Source organism: Manis javanica, chromosome 17 (genome assembly GCF_040802235.1).
Source record: "Manis javanica isolate MJ-LG chromosome 17, MJ_LKY, whole genome shotgun sequence".
Taxonomy (NCBI): Eukaryota; Metazoa; Chordata; class Mammalia; order Pholidota; family Manidae; genus Manis; species Manis javanica.
Window position 1 is genome coordinate 16,487,383 of NC_133172.1, and position 18,524 is coordinate 16,505,906.

The window sequence follows — 18,524 nt, forward strand, 5'->3', positions numbered from 1 at the left end:
TCCGACAGTCATAAACACATTCACCGTCCCTTCCATCAGTGCTGAAACTTTTTAAGCAAAATTTCCCCGTGGTGGGCCACTCTTCTCAGAGCTTTCGCAGTGCCATTGACCGTGATCGTCCGGCAAGGCCCTGATGCTTGGGGACCCTCAGGCCCCTGCTCCAGCAGCCATTAATCCCCGCCTCAGGCCTTCACAGCTGCGGCAGACCCTCAGGCCCCACCCCTCCAACAGCCATAAACGAGGTGACTCCTTTGCGGATGAGAACGCTCCCTTTCCCCACCCCCCTCGTCCTTCTGTTCCATCCGCCAAAATCTGTTCTGTCTGCCGAAAATTCCTAGCGCTAGGTACCTCGTGACTCCAGCACTCTGCCTTCTTATGGAAGTCTGGGTGACGATCCACACTTCCTAAGAAATTCTGACTCGTATAAGAGTTTCCGCAGACCACCAAGGATCATTGGGGACGCCCTTTGTCTCCTTGCTGTCTGCTTCCAGTCCGAGGATCTCCATTCGTCTTCCCCTGTTTGTCTCCTTCTCTGTCCTTTAGCCATGGGAGCCTCCTCATCCCTCCCTGAAAGTTCACCTCTTGAATGCCTGCTTAAGCATCTGGCTACCCTCTCCCTGACGCCTGATATAAAACCAAAACTTCTCCGTAAATATTGCTACCAAGATTGGCCGACATACCCCCTAGACAATAACAACCAATGGCCCGCAGGGGGAACTCTTGATCCTAACATCACTCGCAATCTCTTTAACTACTGCCAGCGCCTAAAAAATGGAAGGAGATTCCCTATATCGAAGCTTTCCGCCTCCTCCTCCCCCCACCCCCTCCCAAGTTCCCCTACCTGCAAGCCGCCGCCCCTGCAGAAGCCTCCCATTCACTCCCTTCCCCTTCTCCTACAACAGCCCTTCTTCCTTCCTCCCTCACCCTCTCCTCCCCCATCCCTCCTCCTCTGCCTTCATCCCCTGCAGATTAAGCCTGAGCCTTTCAGCCCCCCCTTTAACTAGGTCCCGGGGGCCTCCTCCGTCTTTGCCCTCATCACCTGTTTCTCCCCTGTTAGGGACCACCTTTGTCTTCTCAAATGTTTGTAGGAGAATGGGAAAGCACCTTCCCCCATGTCTGAATGCAGCATGGGAAAGCGCAAGCTAGAGAACAACCAGTGCAGTCCTTGGAAGTTATCTGTCCACAAAAACATATCTTGCCCTCGAAGATGAGTCAAGACTCCTCACTCTTAAAATAGGGAGACCTTGAAGATGTGTAGAAACACCGCCCCTGCTTCTAGCTATGCCCTTCCCCCACTTGCCAATGTGGCAGGAATGGAGAACAAAGAACATTCTGTTTACGCATTCCATAAGCAATTAACTGGAGCCCTGCTGTAGCTCAGTTAGTAGATCATGGGACTCTTAACCTCAGTCATAAGTTCAAGCCCAACTAGAGCGGCAGAGGCAAGCAGCTGGGCTGCTGGCTGGCGACACATGGGTCCAATTCTATCTTTCTTTATTTTCTTTGCCCCCCTTCCGCACTTCAGGACCTCCTCGACTAGGCACAGCTAGACCACGTCACTCCCCCACAGACTGAGCCAGAACCCTTCAGTCCCCCTCAGACTCGGTCCCGAGGGCCTCCCAAAATTATCGCCCCCCTCCAGGAGGTATCAGGATCCGAAGGCATCGTGTGCGTTCACGTCCCTTTCCCCTTAGGAGATTTAGCCCAACTAGAGAAATGTCTAGGTTCCTTTTCCACTGATCCCATGACATACATCAGGGAGTTTCAATGGACCCTCCAGTCTTACAGCCTCACAGATCATGACATTTTCATGCTCCTGGCCAATACTCTCTTCACTGAAGAGCGTAGACGAGTTTGAGACTTCGCCCAAACACACGCTACCGAAACCCACAGGACTGACCCCACCTATCCCCCTCGCCCCACTGTTGTCCCCAAACAAGACCCACACTGAGATTATAACACCGCCATGGGTCTCCACTCTCGAGATATTTTTGCCTCCTGCTTAATAGCAGGTCTGAAAAAGGCAGCTCGTAAAGTAGTCAATTTTCAAGAGCTCCAAGACATAATTCAAAAGAGAGATGCAACCCCCTCCGAATTCTTAGACTCACTCAAGCCCTATTACAGTATACCAGCCTAGACCCAGAAACACCTGAAGGAAAACATGTCCTTATGACATACTTCCTAGCTCAAAGCTACCCCAACATTAAAGCTCAACTCAAAAAGTTAGAACAGGGCCCCGCTACCCCACAGACTGAGATCCTAACAGTGGCCTTTAAAGTCTTCCATAACCGGGAGGAGGAGAAAGAACGCCGTAAACAAAAGGCTGATCAGGCCAATTTCCAAATGTTGGCCCAGCTGATAAAACCACAACCTGGGCGCCCCTCTACAAACAAGCCCCCCCACCAGGAGCTTGTTTCAAGTGTGGAAAAGAGGGATATTGGTCAAGGGCGTGCCCCTCCCCCAGATCTCCTACCACCCCATGCCCCAGATGCCACAAAAAGGGCCACTGGGGGTCTGATTGCCCAACCACCCGAAGGGGAGGCTGGACGAACAACCCCCATCCTAAGCCTGCCGTAGTGGGGCTGGCAGAAGAAGATTGACGGGGCCCGGGAGCTTCTCGCCCGACCATTTCCATCACCAAACAGGAGCCCAGAGTTACTTTAACAATAGACGTCGCCCCATCTCCTTCCTCCTAGATACAGGAGTCACCTTCTCAGTCTTGCGAGAATACCGGGGCCCTACCATGCCAGCCATTACTCCTATAGTCGGGGTAGGAGGTAAACAGATTTTCCCATTAACCCCCCCCTTTTATGCACAATGCTAGACAATCCCATACCTTTCTCCCCCTCCTTCCTAGTTATGCCCCAGTGTCCCATCCCTTTACTAGGACAAGACATCCTTTCCCTCCTCCACGTTTCCACAACTATATCCACTCCCACAGCCCCCAGTACTCCCTTTCTGATGGCCCTCATAGCTGACGACCCCCCTCTACCCAATGAAAGCTCTGGTTCCTCCCTCATACACCCTGTAAATCCCAAAGTTTGGGACATTACAAGCCCCTCTGTGGCCCTAAGTCCCCCTGCCTCTATCAAATTACGTGACCCCTCTCAGTATATCTGTCAGGCCCAATACCCCCTAACCACTTCAGCCCTCATAGGCCTCCAGCCCATCATTCAAGATCTCTTAAACAAAAATTACCTCAGACCCACTCACTCCCCATTTAATACCCCCATATTAGCTGTTAAAAAAACCAACAGATCTTTCCGCCTTGTCCAAGACCTTCGCCTCATCAACATGGCCGTTGTCCCTATCCGTCCCTTAGTTCCAAATCCGTACACCTTTTAATCGCAGATCCCTGCCTCGGCCTCCCCCTTCTCAGTCCTAGATCTCAAAGATGCATTTTTTCTATCCCTCTGGACCCCTCCTCCCAAGATTTCTTCACCTTCACCTGGATGGACCCATACACAAGACATTCTGAAAAACTCACTTGGACAGTTTTGCCACAAAGCTTCTGAGATAGTCCCCATATTTTTAGACAGGTCCTAGCTCAGGACCTCAAACAGTTTCATCATGATCACTCCGAGTCCACCTTATTACAATACATGGACAATCTTCTACTCTGCAGTCCCTCGTGGGAACAGTCTCAACTTGACACTGCCTCCCTACTTAACCTTCTAGCTTCCAGAGGTTACTGAGTATCCCCTGTCAAAGCTCAAATCTCTTCCCCTCCTGTCACCTCAGATTCCTTCTATCTCAACAAAGAAAGTCCATTACCTTAGACAGAAAACGGCTCCTCTCTGACCTGCCCGTCCCTAAAACCAAGACAGAAATCCTTTCTAGGCCTGGCTAGATATTTAAGAGCATAGATCCCTAACTTCTCCCTGTTGGCAAGACCCCTATACGACCTCAGCAAGGGCCCCCCTAAAGAACCATTATCCTCCTCACCCCGACACTCCTTCATTAAGCTCCGTCAAGCCCTTGTGGAAGCCCCAGCTCTCCATCTTCCTGATTTGTCAAAGCCCTTCTCATTATACATTCATGAGAGGTCCAGTCAAGCTCTAGGAGTCCTAGGCCAATATTATGGCCCATCCTTTGCCCCAGTAGCTTATCTCTCCAAGCAATTAGACCCCACAGTTCGGGGATGGGCCCCCTGACTACGAGCATTAGCTAGACAGCTCTTGCAGAAAGAAGCTCATAAACTGACATTCAGAGTTCCCCTTACCATTCTGTCTCCACATCACCTAAAAGATCTCTTAACCTACAAAAGTTTATGGACTCTCCCTCCCTCCAGACTCCTGACCTTACTGTCCTCTTTCCTCCAAAATCCCATTTACCCCCTTTGCCATCCATACCCGAATCATGACTTTTTCCTCCTTTACTGCTCTCTCGCTTTTTTTCCTCATTCCTATTGTCTTCCCCGCCACTCCAGCCTCCTTTGTATGGCGATTCAAAGTCAGACAGACTTACACACAGCATCAAACAAAAGTTACTGCCCTCATTGCCACACCAGACTGTCCTCTGAAAAGCTGCTCTGAGCCTTTATACCTCCACTTTCCTCCCTCCACCGAAGTGTTCACTAGCAGCTACCCTTATTCTCCCTACCTCTGCTTCCTCTATGACCAAAAACAAGCCTTTTGCAGGCGATAGCCAGACACCTACAGGAGATGTCCCTACTGGTCTTACGCCATTCACTACATGAGTAACTTCCAGTACCCACAGTATTACTTCTCCAATCATTTCATGAAATATCCCAAGAGCTCATTCTCCTTATCAATCCCAGATCCCTGGGACTCTCGATGGGCCGCCGGAGTCACAGCCTCAGTTTACTACGGGGGGTCCTCGACCCCCCCACGGTACCCTTCATATCTCTCGAAAGTATGTTCCCTCTCATTCCCAGATCTCTCAAGTTGCATCAGATATCAGACATTCCGAAAATGTCATTATCCAAACTCTTGACGGCGCCTCTTCATCTTCTTATCCCCGCCCCTCTTCCCATTTCTTCTACTCTTTGTTACAGCTCATTCAGGACACCACCATCTTTCTCAACCACACCCTTAACACAGCCAATTGTTTCTTGTGTGCATCACTACAGCTCCCACTGCTGGCCGCCGTGCCCCTTAATATTTCCAACTACTCCTTCCATGCAGAAAGACAACCCCTCTGCCCTCTGGCAGACATACCCCTATGGGAACCAGAATACGCAGATAATCTCACCATCCACCACTGTGTAGGCCCAACTCCACCCACCTCCAGCGCACTTCACTGCCTCTCTATCTACACCCCTACCTCCGGCTCTAAGACTTTTACACAACCGGGACACTTCTTTTGGTGTAATGGCAGTGTTTTCCACTCACTGCCTCTCAACTCCGATACACCCTGCATTCTCGTCACCCTAATCCCACAGTTTACACTTTACAGCATGGCAGAATTTCTTGAGCTCCAACCTCCCTTGCCCTCGCGCACAAAAAGAGCTGCTTTCCTTCCCATCATGGTCAGTAGCTCTTTGATCACCTCAGCCATTGGGGCAGGGTTTTCAGGAGAAGCCTAGGGTCACTCTCTATGGGCAGTTAGAGATATCAACGCCAAACTTGAGGGAGCCCTGACATCCACTGCCGATTCCCTAGCCTCTCTCCAAAGACAGGTCACTTCGCTAGCTAAAGTCACCCTTCAAAACCGGTGGGCCCTAGATCTGCTTACAGCCGAGAAGGGCGGCACCTGTGTCTTCCTCCGGGAAGAGTGCTGCTATTACATCAACGAATCCGGCATTGTAGAAACTGACATCACCAAACTCACTGACCTTGCCTCCAGCCTCCACTTTGCTTCCAATTCCAACCCATTCTTTTCAATACTAACAAACCCCCTCCTCACCTGGCTCTGGCCCATTGCAGGCCCCATAATAATCATTCTTCTTGCCTGTCTCTTCTTACCCTGTATAATAAAGTTCATCAAATCCCAAGTCGGAAAAATCTCTAATCAAGCTTTCAACCAGCTTTTACTCAGGAACTACCAGCTTCTGGCCACAGAAGATCCCTCACCCTCACGTGACCTCCTCACCACACACTGAGATGGACCCCTCTCTCCACTGGAAACTGTTCCTGGAAACAATGGCTGCAGACGCCTGGCTCCTGACACCCATATCCTCTTAGCACCATTGGAATCAACAGGTCCTCGACCTATGGTTATAGGGAACCTTCATTGATTTCCAAACCTGAAGAAGTCCACATCTACTCATCCTTACTGTGGGGAGTCCTATCAACCCTTTCCTCCCAATCCTCAAGCCCTCACTGCCTTCTCCGCCCCTGTTCAGCAGGAAGCAGCCAGAGAGAAAGCAACGTCCACAACCCCATAGAGGAGAAAATGGGGAATGAAGGGCCCCCACCAGTAAGATGGCAAACTTCTGGCTTCTCTTCATGGTCCTCAGTTCCCGCCGGCGCCACCTGAAGCCCAATCACCTCTCGCCCCCCCTCCCAATCCCAGCACCTAGCCAACAGCCAACAGCCCCGTAGAAGTGACACCTCAATCAATTCATGCCCCTTCCTATATAACGCAGCACCTTTCCCTAATAAAGCGGAATTCTCTGGTGAATTGCTGCTGTGTGTCGCTCCTTTCCTTTCAGGAAAAAAACAGAGAGCTGCAGAGTCCTCTGGAGAGAGCCAAATTTCTGTCAGTCCAAAAGATGAAGGGAGTGTTTGAGGAAGTGTTTGAAGATAAAAGTTTTTTATTAATGAATTAAGAATTCCAGAGGGCATACTGGAAAGTGTCAAGAGTTGGGGAGGAATGAGAAAAGGGGGACATCCAACTGATGGGAAGTACAGTAGCTGAAAAGAGAGATGACCAGGGAGTCTAGGGATACTTATGATGGACATATACATGGATGCAGGGAATATTGATTCTTATTCTGGTTGGATTCAAGACAGTGTTGGAGAGGTAGTGTTGTGGTAAAAAAGTGATGTTCTAGTATTTCTCAGAAAGACAAGCTGAGGATAGAAGCTTTAAGGGTGATTGGGGTAGGCAGAATAATGCCCTTGCAAAGATGTCCAGGTCCTAATTCCCAGTCGTGATTACTTTACAAGGCAAAAGGGAGTTTGCAAACAGGATTAAGTTAATGACCTTGAAATGAGATAATTAACCTAGATTATCAAGTTTGGCCCAATATTGTCACATAGATCCTTAAAGTCAGTTAAACAGTTGAGCTTAGAGTTAGAGGGAGGGTGATCATAGAAGAGTGGTCAGAGATAGTGCTGTCTAAAGAAAGGGAGACGAGCTAGGGAATGCTGGTGGCCTCCAGAAGCTGGAAAATGTAGGAAAATGAGTTCTCCCCTAGAGCCTTCAGAAATAACATAGCCTTTCAGGCACTTTGATCTTAGCCCAGTGAGAATCATGTCAGACTTTTACCTATAAGGTAGCAAATTAGTATTGTTTTAAGCCACTACATTTAATGATAATTTATGTTCAGTAGTAGAAAACTAATATACTGGTGTAGTGTCTTAGCCTCAGTTCTTTGGAGGAGTCTTGAACCCTGGGACAGGAAGGGAACTCAATCCCTGTTGATAAAGATGAGGATTTGAGGTAAAGCACATAGGCCCCCTCTTCACTTGTAATTTCCAGTTTTGCTGCATTGTGATTTTTTTTTAACTTTAGAATATGATGAATTTTCTTTGTGATCTAATGTATGGTCAGTCTCTTGTTACTTGTTTTCTACTTGACTTATCTTGGATTGAGAAAAATGTATTAAAATCCTCCATTACTAATGAAATTTTATCTTATGTGAACTGTAACTTCTGCTTTATGAAAGTTGCTACTTTTAGATGATACATAGATGTTCATAACTTACATGTTTACAGGCTTTAGTATTTCAGCATGCTCAAGATCATGGCCCCTGCTTCGTCTTTTATTTGCATTTGCCTTGTCTATATTTCTCCATAATTTGTAAAATGTAAACTTTTAATGAAAGTTTATCTCATATACAGACAAGTGTATACATGATAATACAACCAACCAACCAATACAAGCAAACCTACAGCTTGAGTGAATTACTACAAAGGGAACACCCATTGAATAAGCATCTAGATTAAGATGTAAAACATTACCTGCACCCCAGAGGTCTCTCTCATTGTTGTCAGTAGCTCCCCCAAAGTAACCACCATACATCAGTTTTGTCTGTTTTTTAACTTACAGTTAGGTGGAATCATACAATAAGTAACCTTTTGTGTTGGCTTCTTTTGTTCAACATTATGTTTGTGAGATTCATCCATATTGTGTGTAGAAATAGCTTATTCACATTGGTAATTACTTTGTGTGATATAACGAGTTATAAGAAATATGTATTTCCGGGGTATATTTGGTCTTCCTACACAGTTCCTGAAAACACTGCAGTCTTAAAGGTGAGATGGGTGTCTTGTCATGTTAATGAGAGATTTTTGGATGCCACTGGAGGGCAGGGGCTGTAGTTTTAATCAGCCAATGGCCAATGGTTTAGTCAGTCACAACTATGTAGTGAAGCCCTCTGATGTACCCGTGGGAAGAGCTTATCAAAACTTTCTTGGACTGTGCTTCTCTATTGGACAGAGCTTCCACGTTTGGGGAAGCAGGCCCCAAGCTCCACTAGGATGGAAGCTCCTTTATCTGGGACCTTGCCCTATGTATCTCTTCATTTGGGTGTTAACTTGTATCCTTTATGGTGTTCTTTATTAAACTGGTAAACAAGTCTTTTCCTGAGTTCAGTGAGCCTCTAGCAAATTAATCAAACCTAAGGGGAGGGTCGCGGGAACCTTCAATCTGAAGCCAGTAGGTCCGAAGCACAGGTAACTAACCGCCTGGAGCTTGGGACCAAGAGTCTGGAGTTGGGGGTGAAGGGCAGTCTTGTAGGCCTGAATAACCTGGGGAATCTGAGGCTGTCTCTGGGCAGATAATGTTGGAATTGAAATCTCAGACACCCTGCTGGTGTTTGAGAATTGCTTGGTGTCGTGTGTGTGGGAAGACCCCATCCCACACGCATGCATTGGAATCAGGTCCAGGAACCCAAAAAGAATTGTACTATTACTGCTGTATATTATTTTTCTCTGTGAAAAAATATAGTGTGTCACTGCATTAATATGGCAACTGTATTTGTCTATTCAACAATTATCATACATCTATCATATGTTGATAGATGTTTGGGTTGTTTCTAACTGTGGATTTTTATAAAGTAATGAAGCTAGGAGCATTTAAAAACATTTCTTTGTTGAGGTGTTGTTGATATACAATCTTACATTGGTTTCCAATGTACAATGCAGTGGTTCAACAACTACCCATATTAAATCCATATCCCTAGTAGTGCAGTTACTACCTGTCAACATAGGAAGATGTTACAGAATCACTGACTATATTCTTCTCCATGCTGTATTACTAACTAGAAGCATTCTTACATTTGTCATTTGGTGTTCATATGTATCCATTTCTGTTGGGTCTCTTTCTAGGAGAGAAATTACTGGTCACAGGGTATATGAATCTACTAAAGCAGATACTTTCAGTTTTTCACAGTGGCTGGACCAATTAGTACTCCAAGCAACAGTTTATGCAAGTTACAACTACTCCACTTTCTCATTAACACATGGTACTGTCAGACTGTAAAATTTTTGCCAATATGCTGGATATGTAGTGTTACTGCATTGTGGTTTTCTTAATTTATGACTAACGAAATGGAATGCTTTGTTTTTAGAATCTGTTGACGATTTGGATATCTTTCTTTGAGAAGTGCCTTTTCAAGTCCTTTGCCCTTCCTTTGCGGAGTATCTGTTCAAATTTTTGGGAGCTTGTCCATCTTTTTATTGTCGATTTTTAGTTCTCTGTTTAGTTTGGATGTGTGTCCTTTGTCAGCAATGTATATTGCAAATATCATCTCCCAGTCCATGGTTTACATTTTCTAATGAACAGAAATTGCTTTTTAAAATGTAGTCTTATTATTTTTCCCATGTGGTTTGTATTCTCTGTACCCTGTTTAAGAAATATTTGCCTATCCCAAAAAGCATTAGAAAATATTGTATTTTCTTCTAGATTTATTATCTCTTATATTTAGATATACAAATCTTCTGGAATTTTTATATATGTTGTGAGGAAAGATCAAGATTCATTTTTCCCATGTAGATATTCAATTGACCTAACACCGTTTATTGAAGAGACCATATTTTCTCCCAGGTAATTGTCTTCGCTCTAAATCTGCCTTGGCCCATATTACTATAGCCACTTGAGCTTTTTCTTTTTTCACATTAATTATTTTGATTATTTAAATAATCAAAACATTAAATATTCACGAAACAGCCAAGCTCTGGATTTCCTTGTCTTTGGCTCTAAGATCTTAGATTTTATGGTTTGGTACTAGAAGGATGCTTTTCCCATAGTTTGTTTGTTTGTTTAATTTTCACTGAAAATTTGATTGCCATTGTTTTCTCCCAGGGGATGAAGAAATATATTTGCCATCCACATTATGTCTTTAAGATTTTCAACTTCTTACACATGCAATGTCCTTCTTATAATCCAATCCAATATTACCAAAATTTAGGTTTTCTTGTTTTAATTTGGACCATGAGCTTGTGGTACATTGAAAAAGATTTTTTTTTTCTGAAAACTTTAGTTTCCTTTCCTCTTTATAATACATCCTATTCATCTTGCTTTGTTTTTAGGATGCAAAGCTTCTTAAAGATATCACAAACTGTAATTGAAGGTCTTCCCTGTTCCCAGAAAACCACCTACTGCCTTTCCAGGCCTGGCCAGCTTTCCACGACTACGCAGGAAGCTCAGCTCCACTTAAACTTTCTTTTGGTTGTAATTTGCATGGCATATCTCCTACTATCCTTTTACTTTTTAATCTTTCTATACCGTTATTGGGGATAAACTGACATCTTGAAAATAATCAGCCTTTCATCCCATAAATGTGATAAGTTCCTCCATTTATTTAGGTCTTTCTTAACTTCTTTGTGTTATTTGTAGTAGTCAATGTAGAGGCCATGTGCATGTTTTGTCAAATTTATTTATAGGTATTTCAATTTTTTTGTTGCTATTGTAAATGCTATCATTTTTAATCTAATTTGTAATTTCCTAATTTTTGCTTGTATATTGAAATGAAATTGATATATTTACTCTCTCTGGCTTTATGTTTCTATTCTCATATACTTCTAAATTTCTACCCATGACTTTTCAGCCTTAAATGGCATCCTTTCTCTCGCAGTTATTACAAATGAAGCAGTCAGCTATCTTTTCTACTTTCCATTCTGTAACCTTTATTTGTATATTAGTTACTTATGTCTATAAAACATATTACTCTAAAACAACAATAAGTATTTATTATCCTACATCATTTTTGTGGAATATGGAATCCAGGAGTGGCTTAAGCAAGGAGGTTCTGGTTCAGGGTCTCATGAAGTTGCAGCCAAACTCTTGGTCAGGGCTACAGCCATCTGAAAACTGGAGGATCACCTTCCAGGATGATTTTCGCACATGGCTACTGGCAATAGACCTCAGTTCCTGTCCATGTGGGCCTCCGTATCTCTGCATGAGTGTCTTCATGACATGTTATTTGGCCTTCCCCAGAGCAAAGGGCCAGCAAGAGAGCATTAGGTAGGAGCCACAGTGTCTTTCAGCACCTATCCTCAAACTCCACCATGTACACAAGTCAGCTCTATTCAGATCAGAGGCAGGATCTAAACAATAATACCAAGTACTGGGTCCCTTTGGGGGCCATGTAGCATGCTGGCTACCATAATCTCCATACTACTTTTTAAAATTTAGACTTGCCTTTAAATATGTTCAGCATCACTGCTTTTCCTGAAACTTTCTGTATTGTCTCTTTGCTACCTGAAATATGTCCTGTAGTAGTTCAAAAGCATTTAGTGATCAATATTCTCAAGGTTCTTGCACCATCTAACTCTTTATATCCTTTATATTTCAAGGGCATCTTGGTTACATATAAAATCTGACTCCCCCATTTATTTGCACATGAGTTTATTGAAGGGGAAATCACTTTTTGGAGCACTGAATTTAGCAGTGGAGAAGTATTGATAAATGAATTTCCTTTTTCTTATAGGTGATTTGATATTTGTATATGGGTTTTAGTTTAGTCTAATAATTATTAAGAAATGTTCTGATATGGACAATTCTGGGTCATTTCCCCCTGTCATATGGTGTGTCTTTTGGTTAAATACATTCATGGTTTATTTCAGGAAATTATTCTTGATGCTAAAACATAGATTTTAATAGTCTCTTCCTTGATTGGATTTCATCTTCAGGGGCTCTGCTTAGCTGCACATTGAATCATCTCTGACTTTCTCCTTTTTCTTCCATTATTCGTCATTTGTTTCATTTTGTTCTCTTCACTAATTTCTGTACTCTTTGTCCGTGATGTACTTTCTGTGGTGTTTGTCATACCTTGTACTCCTTATAGTTTATTCCTCATTTCTAAAGTGGTTTTGCCTATATTCTCTTTCATTCTTGAATTCTACTGTCATATAGAGTCTGTCCACCACTTCCCCCCCTTTCCTGAGATCCTTATACTGTTTGTGCCTGTACTTCTGCTTCAGAGCTGTGATTGTATCATAAATTATATTTTATTTATATTGGAATGTTGGGTAATTTTAATCTTATCTGATGTTTTTTAGTGAGTTTTCATTATACATAGGGGAATTTTGACACTCTTTTCAAACTTTTGTCTTTGAACACAGTGTTTCTAATTTTGTTATTTGGGGGGGACTATGATAGATTATCCTAGAATAGCTGTCAATGGTGCTTTGCTGTGAGAAGGAGACTGGATTACGGGTAGTTTTCTAGGGTCTTCTGCTCAAGAGTTCCTGTGTTACTGCAGTAGAAGACAATTTCTTTAAAATATGAGCCCTCTGAATATCCAGGCTTTCTTTGTTGTTCAAAACCTAACCTGATTCAGAAAGACTCTTACTATCAGCTCTGAGTTCCGCTGAGTCTTCTCTCCTACAATTAAAGAATAGCCAAGCTCCCAACTCATTTGATGAGACCATTATTACCCTGATACCCAAACTAGAGAAAGCATATCTCATAAGAATATGAGTACAAAAATCCTTAACAAAATACTAGCAAACCAAATCCAGCAACATATAAAATAAATTATACAACATGCCCAAGTGAAACATATGCCAGAAATGCAAGATTGTCTGAACATCCAAAAATCAATAAATCAAAAATATTAAATTATATCAATAAAATAAAAAAATTAAAATCACATGATTATTTTAATAGACACAGAAAAAACATTTAACAAAAGCAAGTATCCTTTCATTGTAAAAATACTCTATAAACTGGGAATAAAAGGGAATTTCCTTAATGTATAGAAGATGATATAGTGCATCTACAAGAATATGACAGCTAACATATTTAATGGTGAATGCCTGAATGGTTTTCCCCTTTGGTCAGGAGCAAGGCAAGAATATCTGCTTTTGTCACTTGTGTTCAGTATTGCACTAGATGTATTAGCTGAAAAAAAAGAAATAAACAGCGTCCATGTTGGAAAAGAAGTAATGCCATCTCTATTTGTAGATGATGTGATTTTTTTAATATACAAAATCCTAAGGAACCCACACATACAAAAACTATTAGGACTAATAAATGAGGTTACCAAGGTTTCAGGATACAAGATCAATAGGTAAAAATCAATTTTGTTTTTAGCCAAAATATGGGAGCAACCTAAGTGTCCATCAGTATTTCAATGGGTAAAGAAAATGTTGTACATATACACAATGGAATATTATTCAGCCATAAAAAGAAAACAAATCCTGCCATTTGCAACAACATGAATAGAACTAGAGGGTATTATGCTCAGTGCCATAGGCCAGGTGTAGAAAGACAAATACCAAATGACCTTCACTCATTTGTGGAATATAAAAACAAAGCAAAACTGAAGGAACAAACAGCATTAACCTCATAGTCACTGTGAAGTGACTAGTGGTTACCAAGGGGGAGAGGGATGGGCGGGGGCAGAGGGAGGGAGACTGTAGGACCACTATGATGTACATTTGATAATAATTTTAAAAAATCAATTGTGTTTTATATATTTGCAGTGAACGATCCAAAAATGAAGTTAAGGAAACAGTCCAAATATCCATTAACACAATGAATGGGTAGACAAAATGTGGTCTGTCCATCCAGTGGGATATTATTCAACCATAGAAAAGAATGAAACACTGATAGATGCTACAGCTTGGATGAACCTTGAAAACATTATGCTCAATTAAAAAAAACCAGTCACAATAAGTCCATTCATATGAAAGTCCAGAATGTGGAGATCTGTAGAGACCAAGTGGATTAGTGGTTACTTAGGGCTAGGGAAGAGGGGGAGGAAGGGAATGAAGAGTTGAGAGGACAGGGAGTGAGAGCCTAAAGGACACAGGGTTTCTTTTAATGATGAAAATATTCAGGACAACTCAGGGTGGTCTTAGCTCATATCCTGAATATCTTGATCCATGTCATGATTTGGCATAAGTGATACAGACTGAAACTCTATCCTGCTATAGTTGAGTCTCTTGGGACTTGGACAGGACCAGGATTTCTACAGACTCTCTCTGACCTTCCTTCAAGGAAAAAAATGGCATTCATAGTCCATTTGTAAGCTCTGAAGCAAACCTCACGTCATGATTCTTTCCCTCTACCTCTGATTTCTCAGGACTGTTTCTACAGAAAGGAATCTGGAAGAAGATTGGTTGACTCCTGAAATTTTAAGTCATGGCCAGTGTGAGTTGGAATTGCTTTTCTCCAAAATATTACCATTTATGTTACATCATGTGAATATTTTTATTCCTTAACCTCAAACTGCTTACCTGAGTCACTACCCATTCTGATAAGTGATCATTGTGAAACAGTCCAGGGCCTTGCCTAAGTGTCCCTCTTTTCTCCAACGCGGCGTTCAGTACCTCCTGTGTCCTAATACTTCAACAGAACACTGATGGAAGAGAAATATATTCCCTTAAAGGAAAGAGTAGGTACTTGCTTTTCCAGACTATGGCTTAACAATGTGGAACTGAGTGACTAAAAGAGACACATTACATGAAAGCTTGTATTTACTCTGCAGAATAGGGGTGTTTCAATGAGGAAAGATGGGAGTTGGTGTTAGTATACATTTTAGTATGTGACACTTGTCCTGCTTTTAGATAAAGGGATATGATGGGAGGATAAATTCATAGAGATCTGGGGTCTTTCCAGGAAGTCAGTGAGGGATCAATATTATTAAGAAGACATGTTGATTGTCAGGTATTTAGATGAGAGCCTAGAAATTTTACACATTCTCCACAGGAAATGGGCATTCACAGAAAACAGTATTCAGTTAGGGAGTGTATCTCTTAAAAATCTTTAGAACTTCAACTAATAGAAAATTTAACTCAAGTAGCATAAGAAAAATTTTTCTTACATAATAAATCTGGAGTTAGTCATTCCAGGCTGGTGTAGCCTCTTAGTGCTACCAACTAAGAAGTCATACAATGTCGATTATTCTGGGCCGCCATCCTCTTTTATTGGTGTTTGTTACTGGAAGGTCATAGGATGTAGTGACTGAGCAACAGAAGGTTTTAAGAGTATGTAGGCCCTTGGCTTTAGTCACACTAATTCCAAGGTCATTTATCCCCATACCATAGGCAACCAACCCCAGTTTTTCACTCAGTGTGTATACGACTTTAACTTCAGTGCCCTGTTCCATCTTTTCCCCATCCAAGAGATTTACTTTAATTCACCATTGATGCTTGGGCTTTGTCATTACAGCAGCTGGTGATGTTCAGGGATGTAGCTGTAGACCTCTCCCAGGAGGAGTGGGACTACCTGGATTTGAAAGAGAGAGATTTGTACAGAGATGTGATGTTGGAGAACTACAGCAACCTAGTCTCCCTGGGTAAGATGCAGAATTTGATTCTAGAAATTCCTGCTTTTTACATTGTGAATTTTTAGATTGCCTTTCAAGCATTTAGGGGAATTTCTGACTTCTTTCTGGGAAAATGTTTTGTGCTTTGTAAATCTGTCAATAGTCACCGTCATTGGGAATCTTCATCTTCGCCATCCTTTAGAAATCCTTTGTGTCTTTTTCTTGCACTTCCTATCACTGTCTTTCTTCCTTAATAACTAAGGGACTAGATGCGAATTTTGGAGCCCTTACCGCATGGTCATTTCCTATTATCTTCTGATCAGGGTTTTGCATTTATCAGCCAGATGTGTTTTCTTTACTGGAGAAGGGGAAAGAGCCCTGGATGGCCTTGAAGGATGAGACAAGACACCCTTACCCAGGTGAGTGGGGGCTGAGCAGGCACAGGGAAGCCATCATTGCATATAACAGCCCCTCTGTTTACTGAAGCAGCAACATCTCAGAAATACTGGTCTAGAGTCTCCCCCTCCAAGGCCAGAAACATGTGGGTCAAGGCCTGAGACCTAGAGACAAAAGTAACCTTTTCAAATGAAACTTCTCATCACCTCCAAATACCATTCCATTTCAGTGCCCTCATTTTCGCCTTGTTTTACAAAAAGGTAAGTCATTCTTTTTCTCTAGTGGTCAGTTCATCAATAGTTTGAATCATGTCTTCCCACATCACCCTTTTTAAAATTTAGATATTATAAATTTCTTCACTCCTTTAAGAAAACATTTTTGGCCCTGTTTTTCATTTTACCTGTTATCTCTTGAGTTTTTCTTATTTTGCCTCATTTCCCCTTGCTTCTGCTTTTCCAGCACTCATTAATTCATTCTTTTAACCAATATATGTCGATTTGTAACTTCATTTTGGGTTAAGAAGAGTTAACAAAGAGTATATAGTCCATTAAGAAATTGGTTGAAAATCAGAATAGGTGAAAGTGGTTTCTGGTAACAGTGAAGAGGAAGTGGCAGAAGAGAGGTTAGAGCTAAAGGGGCACAAGGAAGAAAGTGCAGGGTCAGAAATACAAGCCTGCCTATCAAGAGGAAGCAAGGCGCATATTTGGCAAGTAGATGGTACTGATGAATTTTCCATTATGGGCAGGACTCAGATTGAAATAACATAGTATTGGACTTCATTTTTACTTGTAATACCAAGTGAAGAAAATAAATTTTATTTCCATATTACAATTGTGTTTTTAAATTCCAGGAACTATATTTATGTTTTAAACTTGTTCTTTTGCCAAACTACTGATACATGCGGCAACTTAATGAATCTCAAGGATGTTATGATGAATGAAGAATGCCAGTCTCATACTATATGAATCTATTTATACCACATTCTGGAAATCACAAAATCGCAGAGGTTGAAAACATGTCAGTGGTTGTCAGCATTTAGTGATGGGCAGCAGGAGTGGTAATGGTGGTTATGATATAAAAAGGGAGCAGGTGAGGCAGCATGTTTGTTGGTGATGGTCCAGTTCTGTATCTTGATTGTAGTGGTGGTTACAGAAATCCACATGTGTGATAAAAGGACACAGCTATACACATGCATTGTGCCAATGCCATTTTCATATGGTTGATGATATGCTATAATTATGTAACATGTAGATTGGGCATAACTGGGTAAGGGGCATGCAGGACTCTCTGCCTGAACAATCTTTAGAACTCTTGTGAATCTAAATTTTACAATAAAAGCTTTTTAAGAGACATACTCTGTTTCATAAGGCTAATACAATTTTATTTTATATTTTTATTCCCTAAAATAAAAGAATGTACCTTTTAAATTTTAGTTTATTTTCACATATTATGAATATTACTATATATTAATTATATATTAAGTAACAATATTAATATATTGTATATTAAGATTGTTCTTCATTTTTTGTTTCTGGAGTTACCACTCTTGGTACACATCAATATTTATGGAGGTTTTTTCACATTGGATGATGATTGTGTCTCAGATATGAGATTCCTTGGCCAAAGGTTATAGTTAGAGGATCACATGCCAACTAATTTAAGATAGCTAATTGATCAATCATTGACAAAGTTATTTTAAATCATATGAAATTACATAAATGCCTTAAACAATCTGTAATTACTTACAACCATAACAGTTTTCACCTATGTTTCCATACAGGGCCAGGACATGTTCTCCATAATTGAAGTTCTCCTTATTCTTTCTTAATATTAACCATGCCAATAACTCATTTTCCTAATTTCTTGGCTACATTTTCTTATTGGGATGAGAATTTAGGCAGTCTTAGTGTAAAATCTGTTTGTTTGTTTCCAGTCTTTATAATGGACTCCCAACTACTGAAATGTGTATCCTTGAATAAACATTTCTAGAACATTCATCTTTGCTTTCATAAACACAATCTTTCTCTAATTTCTTTATATAATGTTATTAAAGTACATAATTAAAATATCAAGAACAATTATTATAAACATGTTTGGAAACAACTGATTCATGGTAAGCACATGAGTGTCTTGAAGGTAGCTACTACTTGATTGCATTTGCATATGTGGTCATTAATACTTACATTTTCTGAAGGATTGGAGGGCATGGTTCATATGTTGGTCAGGGACAATATCAGTTTCAATGTAACCATGCTACAAATGAGTTGTTTTAAATTACAAC

General features: G+C 41.5%; 1 protein-coding gene across 1 annotated transcript in view; it reads left to right on the forward strand.

Moving 5' to 3' along the window:
* Positions 1–18,524, forward strand: part of ZNF790 (zinc finger protein 790) — a 49,998-nt gene that overhangs the window by 17,242 nt on the left and 14,232 nt on the right. The window contains 3 exon segments of the mRNA XM_037013916.2: positions 14,663–14,730; positions 15,751–15,877; positions 16,171–16,266. Coding sequence (XP_036869811.2) covers positions 14,722–14,730; positions 15,751–15,877; positions 16,171–16,266 — 232 coding nt within the window. The 5' untranslated portion in view covers positions 14,663–14,721.